A 23,092-nucleotide genomic window follows, 5' to 3' on the forward strand; every position below is an offset into this window, starting at 1 on the left:
TGAGGTAAATTCACTCGTATGCAATCAGCATAGATGTTCCCCTTCCCCCCGCCCAAGCAGGTAAGTCTGTGGGGGGAGGGGAAAAGGCCATGGCCCCACTCACCCCAGCCCCAGCTGCAGCGGCCCCGGGAGTGGCCAGCACCAGCTACCTGCAGCTGCTGGGCTGCACTATGCTTCACCTGTCCCGCCCCCACCCCACCCCGCTCCCCACGCCTGGGCTCTGCTTGTTCACACTCACCTCTGCTCCTGGGCTGCACCATGCCCTGATGCAGGCAGCTGGTGTCGGCTGCTCCCAGGGCCACTCCAGCATGGACTGAGGTGAGTGTGGACAAGTGGAGCCCCGGACAGCACAGCACTCACCCCAGCCCATGCTGAAGTGGCCCCAGGAGCAGCCGACACCAGCTGTCTGCACCAGGGCACGGTGCAGCCAAGCAGCTACAGGCAGTTGGCAGTGGCTGCTCCCAGGGCCGCTGCAGCCAGGGCTGGGGTGAATGCTATTCTGCTCCCTCTGCTTTGCTGCCTTGTGCAGCCCCAGGAGCAACACCCCTCCCCCCGCCTCTTCTCTAGTCCCAGTCTCACTCCCTCCCTCCCTCCCTCCCTCACCACCATGGGAACCTATCCCTATTTGTTACATTGTAAAATGGGTTCACTTTATGCAAATTCAATTTATGTGCCATTCTTCAGGAATGCATGTACTGCATAAATCGAGGGAAATCTTTACTTACAATTTAAAGCAATTTGGAAGCCTACCAGTGCCCCAATTTCTATAATTAAAAAAAATTATAAATACCTATAAATGTTGGCATTTGATTTTGGGTTTTTTGTCATGGAAAATGAGAGCTACCCCTGCCCCCTTTGCTCACCAGGATGTGAGTCCAGCTGCAGCTATCCCCTCCTGCCCCGCCCCACTTTGTGGCGCTGAGCAGCCCTGATATTCCAGGGCCCTGACCTGTCCCTCAATCCCAACCCACAGCCCCCCAGCCTCGCTGTTGCCCTTCACTCCTGACCCACAGCCCCCTGGGTTCTGCTGGTGCCCCAAACTCCCCACTCCCAGCCTTCTTCCCCCATAGCTCCAGGGTCCACGGCCCCCTTGCCCCCCAGCAGCACCCAAGCCCCAACTGCTGCCCACAGGAGGAGGAAACTATGGCAGAGCAGAGCCCAACTCCTCCTCCCTCCACAGGTGGCATAGCTGGAGCAAAGCCCATTGTGGGGGTGGGCAGATGTGGGCTGCCCACTACAAACTCGAGCCTTCCCGCCCTGCTTCCCTCCCACCAGTGCCTCCACAGTCCAGTGGGCAGGACTGTTGAGGAATTTCCAGGGGAACTTCTAGTGGGTTTTCCATAGCTCGGTCTTGCAGTTAAACGATTATGCATTTCCTCCTAAGTGATGATGCAAACTTTCCAAGGCTTGTATTCATAAGGGAATAAAGTAGCAATGATGGTGTCTTCCAAATAAGGGCATAATTCAAACCTAAGATTGTGAGTGGCTCAGTCAACAGTATAAAATCTCAACACACCCAAACAATGGTGGAGACATTTGAGACTGACACTGGGACCATCACCTTTGACTCAGTCAGAGACTGAGGTCGTGATGAGGATTGCACCGGACCATGCCTCACTGGCCACAAACTCGGGGGCGCCTGCCTTGTGAGAGGCTAACAAAGCCTAATTGGACAGAAAGCGCGCATACTTGGCAACCGGCTCTGGCCGATAAGTGCCATTGATATATGTTTATATTTGTTTTGTTGTTGTATGTTATAGTCAAATTTTGTTTTTTATTGTTATTTGTGACCATTCCTCTGTTGTTAAACATGGTTGTTTAAATAAACCTTCTCCACAATCCAACCTGGGAATCTCTAGAACCTCTTCTCAGATCCAGCCAACCAGCATCGGGCCACAACACAGGACCAGGCTGGGAAGTTCATTGCTGCTGCTGGGAGCTCTGTGCCATCATGGCAAGGTGCCCCCTGCTCACCCAGCAGGAGCAAGGAGCACAACTCTGTGCTACCACCCTCTGTTGCAGCTGGGCAGGCAGGGGGTGCTTCGCCATGGTGGCATGGGGCTTGCAGCAGCATGGGGCTTGTGGCAGCACCAAGCTTCCCCGCCCCAATTTGCCCTGCCATGCTGGGTCCCACTCACTGGGCTGTGGAAGCCCCAGGAGGAGGGTAGCAGGGTAGGAAGCCCGAGCTGGCAGCGAGCAGCCCTGTTTTTGCCCCTGCCCCATGCACAAATCTGGGGGGCACATGCCCCCTATCCTTTCCCAAGACTGCACATAACAGTGCGGAGCCAGCCTCCCTGTCACCCCCAGACAAGCCACTCACGGCTCTGTCCCGCTTCCCGCCCAGGCCCTGCCACAGTGCATTCTAGCCCCAGGCCCCAAGTCCCACACATCGCCCCAGCTATTCAGCAGCCCAAGCCCAGCCGAATCCAACTCCCCCCGACTCACTGCGTGGGCTTTGATTCCCACTCCCCCACCACCAGACTGCAAAGCTGTTTGGAGCTGTTCTTCAGGTTGCCTGGTGGCCACGTGCATGTGTATGTGCACATATATACATGGCACTCCCTGCTAAATGCCCTTCTCCCACTCCCCCCAGCCCCTTGTAGGCTGGAACTTTGCCAGCCTGCAAGGGAAAACCCACCATTTCCCACGTTTTTCTACTTCAAAAGACAAAATCTGAGTTTCCTTCTTAAAATGAGGAAATCTGGGTTTTACTACTTTTGTCTGTGGCAAATGGAAAATCCAGAGCCCTGCTCATTAGTAATGGTGACACTGGGAATAGAAGCACATATCTGACCATAACCAATGCAATGTTAGTATATCTATATCAGTTGCCAACTGCTGGATACTATGGAATGCTTTGGGTTGTTTCAAACCATGTCTTTCCATTAACTTTGCTGGGATTTCTATTCCTGAACCATGGTATGATGCAGTAAGTGTTTATTTTTTGTTCACAATTCTGTATTGGTCCACAACAGTTTTCAAGGATAATATCTAGAGGCAGGATCTTATACCTGGCACCATTTGATGCAACAAAAGGTTTTTTTTCACTCCACTGGGAATCTGATTTCCTGAAACAGACAATGTTAGAACTTGGCTTATAACTCCTGAATTTTTACATGCTTATTATGGCTATTTGAACTTTTTGAAAATTTGGCAGGTCATGAGGAAAGCAGTACTGGCTCACTAGAGAAGGGAAACTTAGCAGCTATAATACAGGACTTTTGAAGGAAAATAGCAGGAAGGAACTGTCATTCCAAGGTTGATGTTATAATACCATTTTTGAGTCATGCTGCAAAGCCTTTCCTCCAGAATGCGGTAAATTTGAGCAGTACTCAGTATCTGTACACTTTTGATATCAGTGTCATAAAAGAGGCAGTTAGCTGTATTAGACTGAAGTCAGGCAAAAGGCAGGGTAGGGTAGAAGGCCTCAAAGACTTGATCAGCGAGTTATGCCTTTCTGAATCAGTCTTTAACGTGGCACCATGCTCTACCTTTGGTATACGGATACAGAATCTTCAGTTCAAATGACCCTTTGTTGCTTGTATTATTTATAATACAAGCAACAGTGCTATAGACAGGCATGGTGCTTTATAAGTATGCCATTAAACTTAGATGTTTAGAGTCCAGATTACATAAATAGAAGTGAAAGCATCATTGACATGTTTTAGGAACTCAATAATTAGCAAAATGAACAAAACAAGAAAGGGGAAGGAAATACTGTAGACCAGATTCTGAATCCTTACTCACACAGTACTTACACCTTAACTCTCATGAGTACTGTCACTGATTTCAATAGGGCTATATTAATAGGAGTAAACTTTTACCAGTATGAGAAAGAAACACACTCTGGGCAGGTTTGTGTTTGCTGTTTGTGTAATGGTTGGTTGAGATACAATTGGGCAGATCTAGGAAGGGTGCCATGGTGCAGTTACACTCCCGTTTTGATTCCTTCTTCACCCAAACTTTACTGCCTGGGAGGGGCAGCAGCATTTCTATTCAGGCAGTGCTGAAAAAGTCGATTTACTTTGTGGTTTGTCATCATCAGGTCCCTGATTCCTGCCAATTTTCCTTCACACCATAGTTGTTAATGACCCTATTTCCTTTCTAATGGTCTTGAGGTTCCACTATTCAAAACTATCCTCTTTTCTGCAATTCTGCTGTCTGTTAGTCATTCCTGGAAATGTCTTTTTTTTTTTTTCCTATTTCACAGCCCTGCAGATGTCTAGTTCTAGATAAAAACCTTAACTCAAATGTAGAAATGACTTACTACAAAGTATTGGAGGCAATATCAACATGCTCAAAAAGGCTGGCTTATGTTTTATTAACCTGAATTAGAGATGTACATTTTACTACAGGACTAATGACTTTTGACTATTTTGACTAATTTTTGCCTAGTTTGTTGTGTTTTCTTAAACTTTATATATCAGTAGTTATATTTTGGCTTTGAGCTTAAACTGAATAATGTAGTGCTAGTCCCTTGCCATATTAGTAAACCATCTAGTTTCTCTTTAACTGGAGAACAATAAGAGTTGTTATATGATGATGTGCCTCACCATCTCCCCCTACCCCCATTTTCAAAATCGTAGATCTGCCCAAGAATACAATGTTAACATCTTTGGTTTTAAGAACACTGGCTTTTATCATTTAAATGTAACCAGGCTCATGAATGGTAATGCTGGGTTACTTCAAGTTACCTGGCAGAGGTAAGTTGTGGAAGACTATCCAAAAGAAATGAGGCTTGGAGGAATGAGATTGCAACACCCTGGAGGCAGGGTATGAAACAAAAGTGGAGTCATAAGAAGAGCCTAGAGATCCTTAGAGACCTTATTTTTATTCCACCTCCACAACCTAAGCACTGCATGCCTCTTCCACCTCCCCCACTTTATCTGGACTGTAAGTTGTTGAGGCTGGAACTCTCTTGCTGCATATCCGGACAGCACCTGACATAATGAGGTCCTGATCTCATCTGGAGCCTGCATGCCTTACTGCAGTACAAATTATTAATCTAACAGAGTGAAAGCAGTGTGAGGAGAAGACAGCAAAAAAACAACAAAGACCCTTTTCAAATGGAAATTCTCAGCACCTAGGGATGCATAACAGAAATATTGCCTTTTTCTTTTGGCTTATTCCAACTCACAGGGCTGATGAGGGGACCAGAATGTCATCAATTTTGTTGAATCTTCTAGCAGAAACCAGGCTTCTTGCCAGTTCACTTACCTCCCCACTAGCCTCCTTGATCGGTTGCTGTGGAGCAGGAAGCTTGGCAGCCCTGAGAGCCTAAGCAGGAGCTGAGACACATGGGGGATGTAAGGTCATCTTGAGTCAGGGCTGCCAGCTTTGTGGCTGTAGAAGAGCCTAGGAACAGAAGTGTGAGATGTCCAGGCAGCTCAATGAGCCTCATCCATTTCATTTTGAAACAGAAACAAAATGCTATTTTATTTTTTCAGAACAAAAGCATGGCATTCTGGCTCTGTGGACATTTAGAAGTTTTATTCTAATATAGAATGATTTCTTTTTTGATTTCAGGGTTTCCCATGGAATGATTGGCCTTCCTTATGGAACAACCATGAGCCATGCTTACTCATGATGAGGTCCATGTTATCATATGATCTACCTGTCATCAAATTCAATGGAGGTAGGACTGGGCATCTACCAAATATGGGCTTACTAAAAATATGGACCAAAAAACAATGTAAATGAAAAGGGGGTAGGGGTTACTATGCATTAGTTCCTCCACAGTAATATCCATCTGCCGACTCTTTCCCTGTGGTAAGTGAAAGCTAAACCAGGCAATTTTGGTTTCACTGATGGCTAAGCTTTCATTTACTGTGGGCTACGCATCATGGAGGAGCTGACATACAGTCAGTTGCTACCCCTTTCTAACTAGTTGTAACTTACTTGGTTCTCTATATCCTAAATTGGATTTACACCTTTTTAATTATCTTGTTACTTATGTAGCATTACAAACAGTTCATTTTTCCTCATTCCTGCAACTCACTTTTTAGGTAGCTGATTACAATTATCTCTATTTATACATGGGGAAACTGAGGCCTAGCATTGCAAAAAACCACAAAATAAAAATGTAACAGCAGGTTTATAATTCAGGATTTGCTGATTTCTAGTCCCCTGTCCCTACCAGTAGACCTGATACCACTAAATATATTTCACTCTCTGTTTGGAGCACAAAGGATCCAGTGGTGGAGCCTTCACTGAGGCAGGAATAATGAACCCTTTACATTCTACAAAGCAAGAATTTGGGGTTTTTTTAAAAGGACTGTTCCATCAGGAAAGCAGGATTTGATCCAGTGAGCAGTAGCTGGGTTTGCTAGACGGATGGAGACAGTATTTGTGTAGGTCTCTAGATCGTTGCCTGGCTTCCATCCATCCTCAAATGTTATTGTGCAGGCTGGTACAGGCTCAAATAAAGCCAAGATGAGTGTTTAATGATTTTATTCATGTCAGCTTTCTTTATTTAATTAGTTTTGCTGTGTAGTGCAATAATAGGGCTCATAATGAACATCATCCTAATGATTTCCCTGAATGCTTTGAGAGCATGCTATAATGAACAGAGATTTATCCACACTGTATATATTATACTATGAAATTTGAGAGGGGAGGATTATTTCAGTAACCTTTTAGGCAGGAAATTGAAGTCTGAGAAATTGGGCACTTAAAAAAGAATATCAGGAGTGGCAGTTTAAAAAACAAATGAAAGCCTGTAAGATGTAAGTGCCAGAAAGACTGGGGGCTGATGGGGAGAGAAGGGAGGGTTTGACAAGAGTGGTAGAGAGTAGTAACAATCATTTGGCTTTTACAAGAAACCCAATAGACTTGGAGAGTGAATTTATCTGTAATAAATTAGCTTGGTGATTCCATCCTGTACTTGTTCCTAAATCTCTAAGGCATAAAGCTTCAGTTTCTCTCCCCTTTCTACTCACAGCTCAGTAGATGGCATGTGGAAGATTAATCCCTGTGCAAATGCCATTGTTATATTGTGGTAACAAAAATAGAAGTACTTTTTTTGTGCACTTCTTTTAATCCACTGGCACAGAGGAACCATTGTAAACACCTGTTTCATTATATGGGATATTGAGTCCCACATGTTTTATTTTCATAATAATGTGTTTTATTTTAAAGGTCTTTTCATTATCATTGACACAACTGAATGTTATTGGAAAAATGCTAAAATGGGTAACAATGACTTACAGCCCTTCCACATAGATGATAAATATGGATATATTCTTAGAGTGAAAAGGAATTAATTTGAAGTCAAAGTAATTTCAAAGGCCTACTTCTGTGAAGCCTCCATGTGAAGAACTCTTCAGAATGTGCATTTGTAAGACTGCACATTTTCAAACATAACAGGGAACTGGAACAAAACTTTAAAAACATGATAGAATTATGTACAGCTGAGTAATCTGTAGGCATTATACCTGTAGTGTGTTCACTGAAAAACATTGCTCTTGGCTTTTTAGTACTAATTATATAGACGTTAATTAGGACTGGACTAACAGTGCAATCAATACAGACACCCTATTTTTTGTTTGTTTGTGGCTTTTTTTTTTACCATTGTGTTCATTAGTTTTAATTATTCAGCCAGCACTTCAAATAAAAGACATTTAGGCCATAGATTGTTCATTGCATGCATTTTTTTGGCATTTGCTCTGAGAGTAGTTGTTATATTGGCCGCTGAAGCCATAATGTTGTTCCTCAAAATGAAACCTCAGGTGAATAAAAAAGGGTGACTTCATTTTACTTGCGTTTCCCCAGGCTGTGGGCTGTGCCTAACCCCATATGAATGATTCTGGAATATTAATCAGATGTTGATCATTTGTCAGTGTTAACAAGTATTCACTATGCATATGTGAATGCACATTAACTGCTGTTCAGCAGGATGTACTTGTAGGGCAATTAGGAACACAGGGCTGGAAGTGACCTGCTCCTGGCCAGCAAGTCTTGTTCCTTGCCTTTGCAGGTAACCATTTGTCCTCAAGGACATCCACACACTGCACCATAAAGCTCCTCATTTAAAAGGAGAAAAACCCCAGAACGTGCCATAGGGAACAGTGCAGGAGGGACAAGGAAAGACTGCCACGGCAAGGAATTTGTTGGATAAAATATCTTCAGATTATTCTACGAAGTAGAACGAAACCCACACACAAGGAAAGCAAAGAAAAAACCCCAAAGCCTAGTTGCAGACAGGACAGTCATTGATCCTTGGGCTCTATCCTCAGTTGTCATGTCTGCCATAATTAGCTGGCACAGAAGAAATGACTGGCTGCCAGGAGTCACGATTTAGAGTGCTATGGAGCAGCCTCCTCCTCCTCCCCTGCATCAGCTGTTGCCCATATTGTTACTTCCTTCAGGGAGCAACATCTCAGCTCAGGTAAAACTTGGGAAGAAGTAGCCATGTGCTCTGTGAGAGAGCACTTCTAATTATGCAGGATGAGGAAAGTAGGACCACGTGGATTCCCTTGATACCAAGGCCTACTCAGAGAAGGTCCTTGCTGCAGTGTCAGCTTGAGCTGCCTTGAGTTTTGCCCTTGCTCAGACACTAAAAAAATATCTAGTTCAAGTTAACTGGTACTCTGACCTTGAGGTTTCTGTTCTAGAAGTGAGATGAGAGGAGCTCAGGCACTGCTGAAACTAACTAGTAAGGCAGATGGGGTGCAGCAGATGAGTTGCAACAAATCAAGTGGCAACGTAGTGGCCCTGTGTGCCTCATGGTGTTCCCTAATGTGGTCACTCTCATTCGGCTCTCACTCAACTCAGGCTAGCTGCTGTAGTGAAATGGCTTTTTATGGCCCTTATGGGTCTGCTGAGAGTCCAAGTTTAAGAACCCAAGCCCTCTCAAGTTCTGTGTCAGTGGTTTTACTTTTGCTATTTCATCACATGGAATACTACAAAGGCAAGTCTGTATGATTGTCCCTATTATACAGGTGTAGAAACTGAAGTGCCCTTGGTCAAGGTCATATGACTTTCTGGGTAGTATCGTATTCACCATGCCATGATGCTTCCCTGGATTTTTCTCCGGGATTCCAAATGGGACATGGAGGTTTGAAGAAGCATTCTGCTCTCTATCAGTGGATCCAGATGCAGTGGATGAAGCTCCCATGGAGATATCTGGCTTAGCTTTAAGCCTCCGGTACAGCAAGCAGTGTAGTCTTGACTATACAGAGCTCAGTATGGCCTGTAAAACCCTGCAGAAGATGCTAAGTAAATACTCAGGCCATTTGCTCATACTGAGCTCAAGGCTACTGTGCAACACAGCTAATGATATGTAAGCTAGCTGGCTAGCTCACATTGAAATCACACTGTTATTTCTAAGCTCAGGTACATTTTCGTTATATCAACTGCAGCTTCCAACATCAGGCCCATCCTATCAGATACCTCCTCTTAAAGAAATGGTTTCTGCAGGAAGGCCAGATCTTATTTCCATTGATATAAAAGAAAAAACTCCTAATAATGCCCCCCAACAAATAGATGAGTCAGCAAAATGAGTTTAAAAGTTGCATTAATACAAAGAGACATTAATCTGCTTATTAATCTTTTTTCTCCATTAAGTCTACAGTGGAAGAGAGAGGCTAATGTATATATTTTTATTGTCAGCCCTTTCTTTATATTATGTTTTAATGCATGGGGAAAGCTGCATGCAGCATGTACTGTTAGATGGGGGCCCACAGTTACACTTTAGGAATTTGGGAAAAGAAAGAAATCTTAATCTAATAAAAGCAGGGGGAAAAGAGACACCCATTATGGTAATACACTTATAGCTCTTCTAGTTGCTTGGCAACTAGATGTGGGATATCAGTTAAGAGGCCTATGTCTCTTCTCCTGTATTTGGGTGCATATCACAGAACATATTGTCAAAGCAGCTCAAAGTATTTAAAAATATGTCCTTGGTTTTATGTGTAAATCAGTGCAAATAAACTGATGCACTCATGCTGTTTGAATATATCTCAGGAGCACTAGTTTGTTTACAATGGGATGTAGCATGCTGAAGGTTTTATGCATGTATATATATTCTGTGCACATATTGCTGGTATCTTGCCTGGAATTCTTTGGTTAAGAACTTTTATCCAGAGCAGTTGTCAAGGTCAACCCCTAGGCATTCAAACATTGGTGATATTGCTTTAAATATTTATTAAAAAATACCAACATAAAGCTAAAGAGCAACACAGGTGAATGAATAAAATGAATGTAAAGATAGTCAAATAGTGGGTGATGAGGCAAGTAGTGTAAGACACACAGATAGATGGAGAAGCAGACTCATGTTAAACTGAATTCTGAGCCTGCCAGTCTATACGGATTAGAAGAAAAATTTATCTAATAACCTGGTTGCTTATAATTTTTATAGCCTTGGAGATAACTAAACGTATCTTCTTCCTTCAGTGAGCCGTGTTCAGTGTCTCAGTTCCATCAGTTTATGCCAGCAGGCCTATCCATAGTGGTATAAAGTCTATTTGGGCATGCTGCCTCCATCTCTCATTCCTTTTGGGAGTGCCAGTGTTGGCCAGCAAGCAGTCTCCAGGCTAAGTTTGTTCATTATCAGTAATCTGGGGTTGAAAGCCTCCATTGTGAATATGGTGACAATACTACTGTCAGCTCTATGTGGATAAATATTACCCCAAATATACAACAGTGTGTGCCTATACAGTATCTTTAAGGTTTTGGGGTGAACCAATCAGCCTTTCAATTAAAATTAATGGCACTTCAATGGCACATTAAGCTATGCAAACATAAGAAAGATGTGATGTGTACTCAGAAGTAATCTACCCATAGTTGATTATTGGAGTTCAATCCCCTTAGTTCATTTCTCTGCACCAATCTGGGGACAGGTTGCTAATTTTTCTTCGGGCCCCTGAATAGGTAATCAAGAGATGGAAGTGAATATTTCTATTTAAACATTTGCAATTTATTTTTTGACACTGTATTTTAAACAAACTGATTAGTTACCTTTATTATTTTACACTTGATAGCACACACTGTTTTGCTCTGTGTCACTGTTGCATGACATTCCATTTGGCGCACAGTTTATTTTTAGCCAGAGACTATCAAAGTATGTTTCAGTAAGACTGTCACTGCACTTGAACAAGGAATCATATTACTGCAAGAACTTTTCTGAAACAAAGAAGAAACATTGAACAAATGGGGAATTATAAATCTAGACCAACCCAAACTTGCACTGGTAATTAATGTTGCTTCTTTAAATGCAATATAATATATATCCATCAACAAGTGGCAAATGTAATTTTAGCAAATTATTCATTGCTAATTTACTTCTGGGTTCAAGGATATGGGATGGTATTGTTTCTGGTCTATAAGAAGAATGGCTTGACTCAGATCACGTATGGTGTCTGTGAAAGAAAGGGAGAAAGCCAGCAAATTTCTTCAGACTGTTAGATCATATTAGATTAGCCTATTGTGCTGATTTAATTAATATTTCATTAGTAGAAAATTACAAACATTAGCTCTATTTTTATTCTGTGCATCTATGTTGTCAATATTTAGGATGTAAGAACTAACAAATATAATCCTCTGGACTAAGCTTCTCATTATTAAAATGAAATCCATTTTCCAAAAGATTCATATATATGTGAATATTCATACATATATATGTGGTATATCTGTAACCTGTTTTATAGCCTATATATGCGTTAATTTTATATCCTAAACATGAGTTATGTATATATCTGGCAATATTGGATACACAAGGTAAAACAAGTAAACTTTTGTATAATACTTAATACACCATTTTAACAGTAAATGTCCTCCATAATTGAAACTTCAAATGTTAGTAAGAAAATAATTATAATTAGACACATTTTAAAGGTGAGTTATTTGATTACTGGTAGGTTGTGATCTGTGTTCTGTTTTTTTATGACACTCAAAGTATATTGTGAAACACATTTGCTTTTCTTTGTTAGATGAATGGAAGAAGAAAGTTAGTGAATCATATGCTATAATCATAGAGAGATTAGAAGATGACTTGAAGATCAAAGAGAAGGAGCTAACAGAACTGAAGCATGTCTTTAGGTAAGGTATTTTGGAAAGCTGCTTATTACATATAGCATTTACTCAAATCTAAGACTTATCTTGGATTTGAGTATAAGGCAGAGGTGGGGGAAAGGCAGCTGCTGCAACTCTGACTCCAGCCCTGAGCCCAAGTTGAGGCCAGAGTCAGAGCCACAGCAGCTTTCGCCCCCCTTTCTGCTTGCCCCCTGTAGACACTGCTCCCCACTTGCCCCTGGGAGATTCTGTCCCCTTGGAGCAGGGCCAGCAGCTCTGGTCCCAAGTTTCCGCTGCATGGTTGGGCTAGGGCTTCCATGTGCTCCATGTCCAGGAGGGAATAGAGCTGGAACTGCACCTGACAGTAAGCAGCTGGGGAGGGGCAGACGCTATGAGTATCACACAGGGGGCAAAGGCTGCAGGGGCAGGTGGGAGGAGAGAGGTTCCAGGGGTGATAGAGGCTGGAGGGGACAGGTAACAGGGATGGAGGCAGATCTGTACTGGGTGGAGGGCAGGCTGCAGGAGGGACAGATGGGAGGGGCCACAGGGCAAGGGAGCCACTTGGCCCCTTTACCACATGCCCCCTGGTGTGGCTTTGCCTGCTGCAGAGGTGGGGGGAGAAAAATTTATGATGATCCTCTGATAATTAGGTTCTATACATGCTGGGTTTTTGTTTGTAGCCATGTTGGTCTAAGGACATAGGCAGGCAAAGTTCTTTGGGTAGATGTGATATCTTTTATTAGACCAACCGGGGGGGGGGGGGGCGTGGGAGAGAGGGAAGAGACTTCCTATTCCTGAAGAAGGGTGATTGCACCCTAAAGCTTGCAGAGAACTTTTTTCCAACTATTCAGTTGGTCTAATAAAAAATATCACATCTACCCAAAGAACCTTGCAGTTCTATACATGGAAACTTATAACAAATTTATACATTTTTTACATAAAAAAATCTAATTGTTAAGGAGTTATTTAAAATTCAAAGTAGTCTTGGATTTTGGTGAATATGATACTTAGAAATAATAATTCCATTTTAAATGCTGATTTATATTAAATGATGTAATTCCAAATGTCTCCAGTTATGACAATGACATGCACGAATAGAAAGTCTCTTTCCTGCTATTTGTTTTAAAAAATAATTTCTAATAATTCTGAGCTAGTGTCTCTCCTCTTAGCACCCAGATTAAGGCGACTATTTTTTTATTTGTTCTGATTGAATACTGCCAATATTTTAATACAAATTTAGAACTGTACATGAATTTCCTTTAGCAGTATGCATACTTTTTTTTGATCATGTGACAGAATTACATTTGCAAAATAGTCTCCTTGCAGGAATATTTTCTAAAAGTGAATTTCAAATTCATAATTGCAGTCATTTTCTCAGGAGAGCCTGGATAAACCAGGCTTATCCAGTCAGATAATATACCATGTGACCTATTCATCCAATCAGGGCAGTTCAAATACTGAATCTACCGGCAAATTGATTGTGAATGAGTTCATTTAAAAAAAATTAGCACATAAATAATTTCAGCTATCCAACATTTGCATTCTGTTCCTAGCTAACTAGTAATGGCAAAAGTGATCAGATATAGGAGTCACTCTGTTCTGTTAATTAACATTGTTTGAGCCCTTCCATTCAAAGACGACTTAGAGCTCTGTCCTCCAATCTTCGGAGCTTTCTGGGCCTGATCCAACAGAGTTCTTCAGTACATGATTAATCTGAAGCTGGCTCATCCCACTGACTGTGAAGTTAAGTGAGAACTTTAATACATTGCTTGACTGTGGACAGAGGCCTCAACTCCTTTCAGAATCAAGTCCATTTAGATTAAGAAAGAAAAAAATCTACTTTTTTGCCAGATGAAAGAGAAGAAAAGAATTATTTTTGTAACTAGCTGGTGACCAAGAGCCAAGCCAGTCTTTTTGTCCAGGAACTAAGCAAAAGTTGTTTCAGATGTTATCCAACCTTTTCCTGTTATCCGATGAGATCCATTAATTCTCTTTGCAGTCAAAAAGACTGACTGAAATGTATCACGCTGTAGGACTGGACCCTCTGTTACTGGCATCTGAAAGGTAGACTTCTTCTGTCTGGTGAGAGTTGAAGCATCAATCAACAGGTTCAACTCTATCACCTGCCCTACAACAGCAGGCAACAGAATTAGTCAGTCTTCCTGTGCGCATCCCAGATCAGAATCTGGTTTGAAGACCATAGTTCTTTTCCTACAATGAAAATGGGATAATTATTTGCTTTTGTTTTCTATCTCTGAGGAGAATATCAAATGAGGGTAATCAAATCCTCCCACATGAAAGAAAAGAATCTTGCATGAAAGAAAAAGGTTAATGCTGAGAAACTGGCTGGTTGTTGGAGGCCATGAAGAATGTGGTCATCAGACTATTTGAAAATTAATAGGATGATAAAACATGTACTGGGCCACTAAATTATTCTCCAGAACATGAGAGTTACAACAGAGATTTTTTTTTTAAATGACATTTTCTTTCCAGTGTTCAGACAAGGTGGATTTGGGCTGAAAAATGTTTCCCATAAAGAACCTCAAACCCATTCTTGTACATACATCCATTTGAGTAACTGTTTAAGAGGGGTTTGGGGCATTTCACATCATGTGATATGTATTACAAAGAAGCAGCCTCCAAGAGGTGTAACTGTTCTTCTACTAGAGGCAAAAGTAGAGCTTGAGGGCAGGGAATGAAATAATTGTTTTTTATATTATCATGTGCTGTCCTGTGTTGTCAGGGTACTATTGCACAGAAAAGGTGTGCTTTCCATCTTTGTGTGCTGAAAGTCTCAGTGACGATGTTCAGTTTATAGTGGTACCTACAGGTTGCTACAGAAATCAAAATTCTGGTTGGCCAGTGGTTCTCAATCTTTTTGGACTTGAGGCACCCTTCACTGGACATCAGGCATCCCTCTTTGGACCCCTCCATAACTTTTGTGAATCAAGTGGCACCAAGTTGAAAAATTAATTTCTATATTACTGAGGGGCTGGGCACGGGGGGTGAGGGATTGTTCAGACAGACCTGCAGGTTATCTGCATATCTTCTTACACCTCCTTATCTGCTCACACTTTTCAGTGCCTTTCAAAAGATCTGATGGCACCCTGGTTGAGAATCACTATGCTAGGCACTGTGGAGTGCATCATCTTAAAGGACTTAGAATCTAAATAAGACAAGACAAGTTTGGTAGAATCTGGCTCTTTCATATCTGGATGGTTCATAACCTGCTTAATTCACATTGGGTCTCCAAGTAAAGGATGAGTTTCTCAGCTGCTTACTACTGATTTTACTTTGAAGGCACTGCATTTTCACTCATTTGGAACCCAACATTGGTTCTATGCAATTGTTTGCCATGGTTCTCTGTGGCCTTGGATGGTTTCCAAACCCTCATCTTCAGAAGGGGCTAATGAACCTAACACTACCAAGTGTCCAGGTTGTACTCTACTAGTATTATTCCTATTTTAAACCAGGGTTACTGAGGTACAACGTAGTGACTTGCCCCAGGCTACACAGGAAATCTGTTGCAAAGCTGGGCATCAAATCCAAATTTGTATTGTTTTAGTGCAATGCCTCAACCCAAAAACTATCCTAAAAAGAGAATACTTGAATACACTGACAGATAGAATCACTTGTAGAGATCGAGTTAGAAGAAACTCTTTGCCGAAAATAAATCTTGAATTTAGACCTAGTAACTCTAAGCTTCATCTACAATTAAAGTTTTGTAACCAAGCAAATATTCCCTGCTTTGCTAGTGTCTGAGAATTGCAAAGGGTTTAAAAATAGTTTATAAAGAGAAGAAACTGAAAGTATATTTTACTTTTCCAGGTTATGATTAAAAGAAAATTTAAGTAAATAGCCATAAAGGTGAAAAATTAGATTTATAGTCATATATAAGGTTTATGAGTGAAATAGGTAAGGAAATTATGTCTTTAGAAATATGTGAGTTTTGAACTTGACAGCATCCTTTTCAATGCTATCAATAGTTTAATATCATTGAGCACTATAAAAGAACACAAGAGACATAATTATACAATATGATCATATTTGAGTATTTTGAGACTTTTAAAATTCATCTGTCAAGTGAATCAATCCATCTCAATGTGTGCAGCAAAATGCATCAACATGCAAAGCACAAGAATTTTAAAATAAAAGACAAGTTAACAAAAAGGACTTGTCTCCTAGGCCATGGAGTTTTTCTTTCCCACAATCACCCCCTAAGGAAAACCTTAAAGAATAGATGGAGCTTACAGTGGTATCATTAATCACAATATGCCTGAGAAGACATGTATAGAACTAAAATATATAGGGAGAATGAGATTTTCCTTCCACTGTGCAAAACATTTTTTTCCTTAGTAAAAAGTAAGTAGTAAATGAAGAACAGTCACTGAAGATAAAAATGCTGCCATAATGGTAGACAAAATATTCCATTTCAGGAGAGTTTACATGAAGAAAATATAAACAAAACTACCAGGTTTCCCTTTATGCTTTTGATAGCTACTGTGTAAGAGGCAGATGTGAAAAGTTACCTTGGACCTACTCGAGTTGGTTCTCAGAGAGAGGTCTAATTTTTGTGTTCATGAAAAATTCCTAGTACTTTTTTGGATTATTGTTCCTTATGTAATGAGCCAGGCAACCTGGAGACCTTACTTTTAATAGCCCATTCTAACCTGGTGATAAGCAATGGTCAGGAGTTTCCAACAAAAATGCAAAGAAAATCATGATTTTCACTGCATTATTCTATAGAAAAATATAAATAAAATATTGTTCAAGTTTGGTTCAAACTGGATCAGAATTTTTATTTTATTTTGACTCAGTTAAGTTGCATTTCCTCATCAGTGTATTGCATTAGAGAGTTGTTTTTCTTGTTTCATTTCCTCCCTCGATTGAGTTCTCCAGAGGATCAAACCTTCCATAATGCAACATGTATTTTTCCTCTTCCCTGGACTCTGTCTGGTGCCTCATAGGAGCCATATGTCTCTAAGGGTTATTGGGGAGGCAGATCAACCATAGAACCTTTCCAACAGAGGAAATGGGGGCATTTAGACCCTAAACTATAGTTGGTACAAAGCAATATTCAGTTTAGAAACCAGAGGCATAATGTTAAAGTGACTCAGAATAAAGTGTTTTGGATCCTGACAGTGAAGTGAAATGCAGCAATTTGATTTTAAAAATTCCAGCATGTTTTTTGATAAAAACATTTAAACAAAATGTTTCAACATTTCCAAGTCCAATTTTTTTCAGAGTCTGTGTTCTCAGGAAACAAAAATGGAAATTAAATTTTCGGTCTCCATTTTGGATGGACACAAATGTGGAATTGTCCAGATTTCCTTCAGAACAGAAATTCTGTATTTCATTCCATTCTATTAGTGACCTCCTATCTCCCTCTCCCCGCCGCAAAAGATGAAATTGAAATAGTTCAGTGTCATCCTTATGGTGGTGTAAATAAAGATTCTGCAAATACAGAGTGGTCTACAGTCTTCTATCTCCACTATAAATGAATAACTTATTAAAATATAGGAGCTGATTCTAGCCTTGTAGTTTACATTTACATTAGATTATATATAAAGAAGAACATCAAAGCACTGGCATGCAGTGCTTATGGACAATCAGGGTGGATTTAAGCTTGTGCAAGTTAAATATGTATGCAAGGGCAAGGTAAGAGCCCTACAGTGGTTTCTCCCAGCCAGGCCCTTCCTGAGCACAGCCTGCCTCCCCCCACACCTCTTCTCATACCTGCCTCTCCCTCACTCCAAGTTCAGAAAGGCATTTATGATATGAAGCATTTTGAGGGTGGTTCCTAGTAGCCTCCCTCAATCAGGCCAAAGGCCAAGGTCTTAAGAGCAGCCACAAAGGAATGCTCCAGAATGTCTTCACCAGTGTGTTTTTGGGAACATCCCTGCTGAGACACGCTACCAGCAAAGTGTTGATGTGTCCCGAGTGTTTCATTATGCTTGATTCTGATCCTAGATCCTGCACCAGGACCAGGTATCTACCAACTGTGCACTGCTACCACTTCTCCCACCGCTGCCCCGCTTCCCAGGTGTGGCATGGTTGTGGCTTCCAGCCGGTGTGGAACTATGCTGGGACCAGGCAGCTTGCAGCTGGGCCCACGCTGCAGCTGGGGAGGGGGATTGAAACCTTCGCTTGCACCTGCACCCCAGCCAGAGAGCAGGAGACTGGGAGAAATTGTGGCAGTGTGGATGCAGCTCCCATCTGCCTGGCCCTGGTGTGTGCACAGGGAATACAACCTTGCTGTTGACATGTTGAAGCCACCCAGCCCATGTTGGACCAGATCCAACTTGTTCCAACCTATGGCTTGTAAAAGGTTGCTGGCCCCTGTCCTAGAGTATTTAAAAGGACAGTAATGAGCTAAATTGTTCTAAAGGCATGCAGAGTAGCATTAGACAAAAGCCAGCCATTCTAATCAGGGTAACTAATTACCTGTAATTAAAAAATAAATAGATCCATTTCCTTTAAAACGGAGATTCTCAACCTTTTGAGATTCAAGACACCACTCATTAGACTAAAGGCTTCCATCAGAAAATGCCAGCTCTTAGTTTTCACTCTTTTTTGATTATAGAAAAATACTAAAGCAATTCTTCTGTTGCAAAGAATCCAGGAAGACCACAGCAGATCAGTATGTTTTTTACACTGTGGATTCCTATTTGAAATTTCTGGGTTTATCTTGTGAATCATGTTTGCACACCTAACAGTGTTAACATTGAGTGGCACCTTACTGCGCCTGTGAAAGGACCTCTTGGCACCCTGGTTGAGAGCGCTGCTTTAAACTTTACAGAAATATTTTGCCTTACCTATGAATAAATATGCCACTTAGGAAGCTTTAAGCAGTTTATCCAAACAAAAGTTACAACGAACATTTGAATATAGCATTCTACATGAAGATGAGCACAAGCTTAACTATGACTACTTTTCCATAATACAACAGTAGTTAATCACATGAAGTAAAACATACCTAGTCAATAATTTGCAATATTATAAAAATGTATTGAACATGCTTATTTGTAAAACTATATATTTTAGTTACTCGTTCCTTTATTGCCAATTCTAACTTTATTAATGAATTCTGTTTTGGGGCTTTGACATGTGCTGTACTCAAAAGAAGGTTTTGGACACAGAGAAAACAACTTAATGAATCATAAAACTGCAGAGACTGTAACATTCTTTTTTGGTACATTCTGTATTTTTTACTAAAAAAAGATCTGAGCATCAGATGCAAATGCTGAATGTCATATTTAATGAGTCAGAATGGATAGTCAGTCTATTTGAGGAATATATTATTAGAACAATCTTAATAATAATTGCTTCATTTTAATTATTCACTACATTAGTGTATGCCCTCAAAAACACTATGAAATCATTATGCTATATTAAAATGTAGCATGGCTTACCAAAAATTTATAAGAAAATTAAACCCCTAAATTAAGCTTCAAATGTCATGATACATTAGTGACATTCAGTTGCCAAAGAGTTTTACATGCAAACATGCATTTCTTTCTGAGGATGTGGTTCAAAACTAGAATGTTTAATTGTGCAAATTGAAACCAGAAACATTTGCTGAGGTTATAATGGGAAGTCAGGATAAAGATCTATAAGTTGTTTTATAATTGAAAAAAGCAGAAAAAATAAAATTATATTTGGCTCTTAAGATTTGGGGCTTCCAGGTATTCTTCTTGACTCACAATGGCTCCAGTTGACAATAAGGGGTATTTTGGGGAAGGGATTTCTGTGAGCTGTCTGTTTTCCCAGTACATATCCTTCCTCCTGAATCCAGTCCCCTCCCTTCGCTTATCTTCTCAAGTCCCAGGTATATGCTGCTCTTCCTAGATCTCCATATTCCAGTTAGCTATCATGCTGAAATTAGAGCAGTTCTCTGATGAAACATGATTTTTGTTAGATATGCTATTTTGTTAAAAACCAAGAATCATAGAAAATTACAGTTGGAAGGAATCTCAGGAGGTCATCTAGTCCAACCCACTCTTCAAACAGGACCATCCCCAAATGCATCATCCCAGCCAGGGCTTTGTCAAGCCAGGCCTCCAAAACCTCCAAGGATGGAGATTCCATAGTTTCTCTACATAACTTGCTCCGTGCTTCACCACCCTCCTAGTGAGAAAGTTTTTCCTAATATCCAACCTAAACCTCCCTTGCTGTAACTTGGGACCATTGCTTCTTGTTCTCTCATCTGTCACCACCGAGAACAATTTAGCTCCATCATCTTTGGAACTACCCTTCAGATACTTAAAGACTGCTATTAAATCCCCTCTCATTCTTCTCCAAATTAAATAAACCCAATTCCCTCATAAGTGACACGCCCCAGCCACTTAACCATTTTCGTAGCTATCCACTGGATCCTCTCCAACTTGTCAACATCATTTCTACAGTGGGGGTCCCAAAACTGGACACAGTACTCCAGATGTGGCCTCATCAGTGCAGCATAGAGTGAAATAATTACTTCCTTCAATCTGCTGGCAATGCTCCTACTAATGCAGCCCATTATGCTATTACCCTTCTTGGCGACCAGGGCATACTGTTGGCTCATATTCAGCTTATTTTCCACTGTAACTCCCAGGTCCTTTACTGCAGAGCTGCTGCCCAGCCAATCAGTTCCCAGTCTGTACCAGTGTCTGGGATTCTTCTGTCCTAAGTACAGGACTTTGCACTTGTCTCTGAAGGATTGGGCCAAATGAAATCTCATGAGGTTCAACAATTTGTCTAGGTCACTCTGAATCCTAGCCCTATCCTCCAGTGTATCTATGAGACCCCCCCCCAGCTTGGTGTCATCCACACACCTGTTGAGGGTGCAATCCATCCCATCTTTCAAATCACTAATGAAGATATTGAATAAAACTGGCCCCTTCCATTCCATCTCCTATTTCCTCCTGTTCTGCCTTAAGTACAGAAACTCTGCCCCCCTCCCTTCTCCTTTTCTCCCTCCTGCAGGGTCTCTTCCACAATTTCTATCTTGGTCTCACCCCCTCTCTTCTCCCTCACTGTTCCCTTCCAATTCTGCCTGTTCTTTGGGGGCTCTGTCCTTGTGTGCAAAGGCTATTGGACACCTGCAGTACACATTCCTTCCCACCACAGATAATGCATTTTAGCAGTGCCTGGCACTCTGCTGCTCTGTGCTCATTCCCTTCACACCTGATGCACACTATGTGAGGGCAATGTGCTGGCAGGTACCCCTCCTTGCCGTATTTGCTGTACTGCTTAGGTTGCTTGTGGTATATTATAAAACCCTAGTGTGCCCCCCACAGCAGGATTACAGGTGGGAGGTGCTTCACCCCACCTGGGCTCCACTTGTTTGCTTGTAACACTACTCGTGCCCTCCATGACCCCATCCAAATACTATATTTGTCCCTCACTTTCTCTACACTCATTACTCTGAACATGCAATTTCCACCATCTTTCTATGTTTTCTTCCACTAATAAATCTGTATAGCTATATACTATAATCACTTATTCCCTTGTCTTTTCTCCTGCCATAAACCTTATCCCTCTTAATTGCTCCCTTCCACATTCTTCTGCATATTTCTCCCAAAAATTTTCATACCCATTTCTATTCCAGTAAGTGATTTGCCAAGACTTTCTGTTTGGAAAAGCAATTAGGCTGGTCAGGTGCTCCAGCTGTACCTCCTGCATCTCAAACAGTACCTTTTCCAAGAAGTCATATCTGCTTAACACTGATCCTGTCTGAGTTCTGTACTGTCTTGATCCACAGTTTCTGATCCTCCCTGCCATCTCTTGTCATGTTTCCTATGTGTTCCCACTATGCCACTCTTGGTGGGCTGGCATTCCAGCATGTTCCCATTGTCCTTTGTCTCTCACCCAATGTACCTTCTCCTGATGCTCCCAGTCTGTTGCCCATTCTCCTCTGCTCCTGTCTTCTCTTTGGCATCATCAGTCTCATTGCCTCCTTCTTTGCTGCTGCCATTGTTGTTGCTCCTCTATTGATCCTTCCATCACCTTTTTTCTTGTCCACTTCCCCACCTTTGTCCACTTGCCATCTGTCCCCAGACTTTCATTTCTGCTCCTCAACTGTTTTTCTACCTCATGCTTACTTGCCACCAAACATTGCCATTGTTTTGAGTTTCAGGTCTCCATTTCTCCATTCCTTATACCCCAATGCTCTATCAGTCCCTTTCTCTGCCTTTAAGGCATTGATCAGACTTTCAGTAATGATGGGAACATTTTGGGTTTTTTTCCCTTTGTCCTTAACAAATAGTGGGCAGGTGTTCCCTCCATGAGGAGCTGGCATTGGACCTGGAGGTACTGCAATACAAGGCCAACACCTAGACGGCCAGAGCCAGCCCTGAGACTCTCCCTTTGGTGCCAAAAACGCTTGATCTTAGGCAAAAGGCTAAGATGTTGATTAGAACCTTTTTTAGGGTATGTGTGGCCCTTCAAAAAAAGCAGGTGGCTGCCCCTCCAGAAGCAAATGAGCCCTGGGCCTGGAAATACCAAAACACCAGGCTGGCACCCGGAGAGAATGCAGCAAGCCTTGACACCCTGCCCCAGTGCCAAAAAATGATGATGGGAACCCGCCACAAAAACAGGCCAGTGCAGCTCATCTGAATAAGATATAGGATCCATCAGTGCCTATGTAGTATGAATTTTTGCTTATTAGTTATTATGCTTAAATAATAAGAGTATCTCTATGATTGTATGAACAACTAAAACTCAATTTTGTGCTTGTTCCCTCCTTGACATAAGCAGATGAACTTCGTATGCCTTGTGTACATGGGTGTCTGTATGAGAGGGTGAATGGTGAAAGAATGGTAACTATTTGCATGAAAACAGAAGAAGATTTCATTGATCATGTAAGCAACAAGGTGCCAATGTATAAGTTATCAGACAGTAAACTAATTAATAGATGGCTGAAGAACTCGTCTGTGATCAGGTCCAAAGAAGAAGGAATTTTGCATATCCTACCATTTGAACTACACAATGCTTCAAGAATACAATGCTTCAAGACCACTTCCACAATACTTCAAGGCGAAGATCAAGATTAAGATACCAACGGAGATACCAGCTTTACTGGAATGAACTTAATTTGAGATAA

At 41.5% G+C, this 23,092-nt stretch overlaps 1 protein-coding gene across 1 annotated transcript in view; it reads left to right on the forward strand.

The window, feature by feature from the left end:
• Positions 1-11,087: 11,087 nt before the first annotated feature.
• The window catches only part of TNNI3K (TNNI3 interacting kinase), a 190,499-nt gene continuing 178,494 nt past the window's right edge, over positions 11,088-23,092 (forward strand). The window contains exons 1-2 of the mRNA XM_006268959.4: positions 11,088-11,188; positions 11,928-12,036. Of these exons, the coding sequence (XP_006269021.1) occupies positions 11,149-11,188; positions 11,928-12,036 (149 nt within the window). The 5' untranslated portion in view covers positions 11,088-11,148. The remainder of the gene's footprint in view (positions 11,189-11,927; positions 12,037-23,092) is intronic.

Source organism: Alligator mississippiensis, chromosome 5 (assembly GCF_030867095.1).
Source record: "Alligator mississippiensis isolate rAllMis1 chromosome 5, rAllMis1, whole genome shotgun sequence".
Classification (NCBI taxonomy): domain Eukaryota; kingdom Metazoa; phylum Chordata; order Crocodylia; family Alligatoridae; genus Alligator; species Alligator mississippiensis.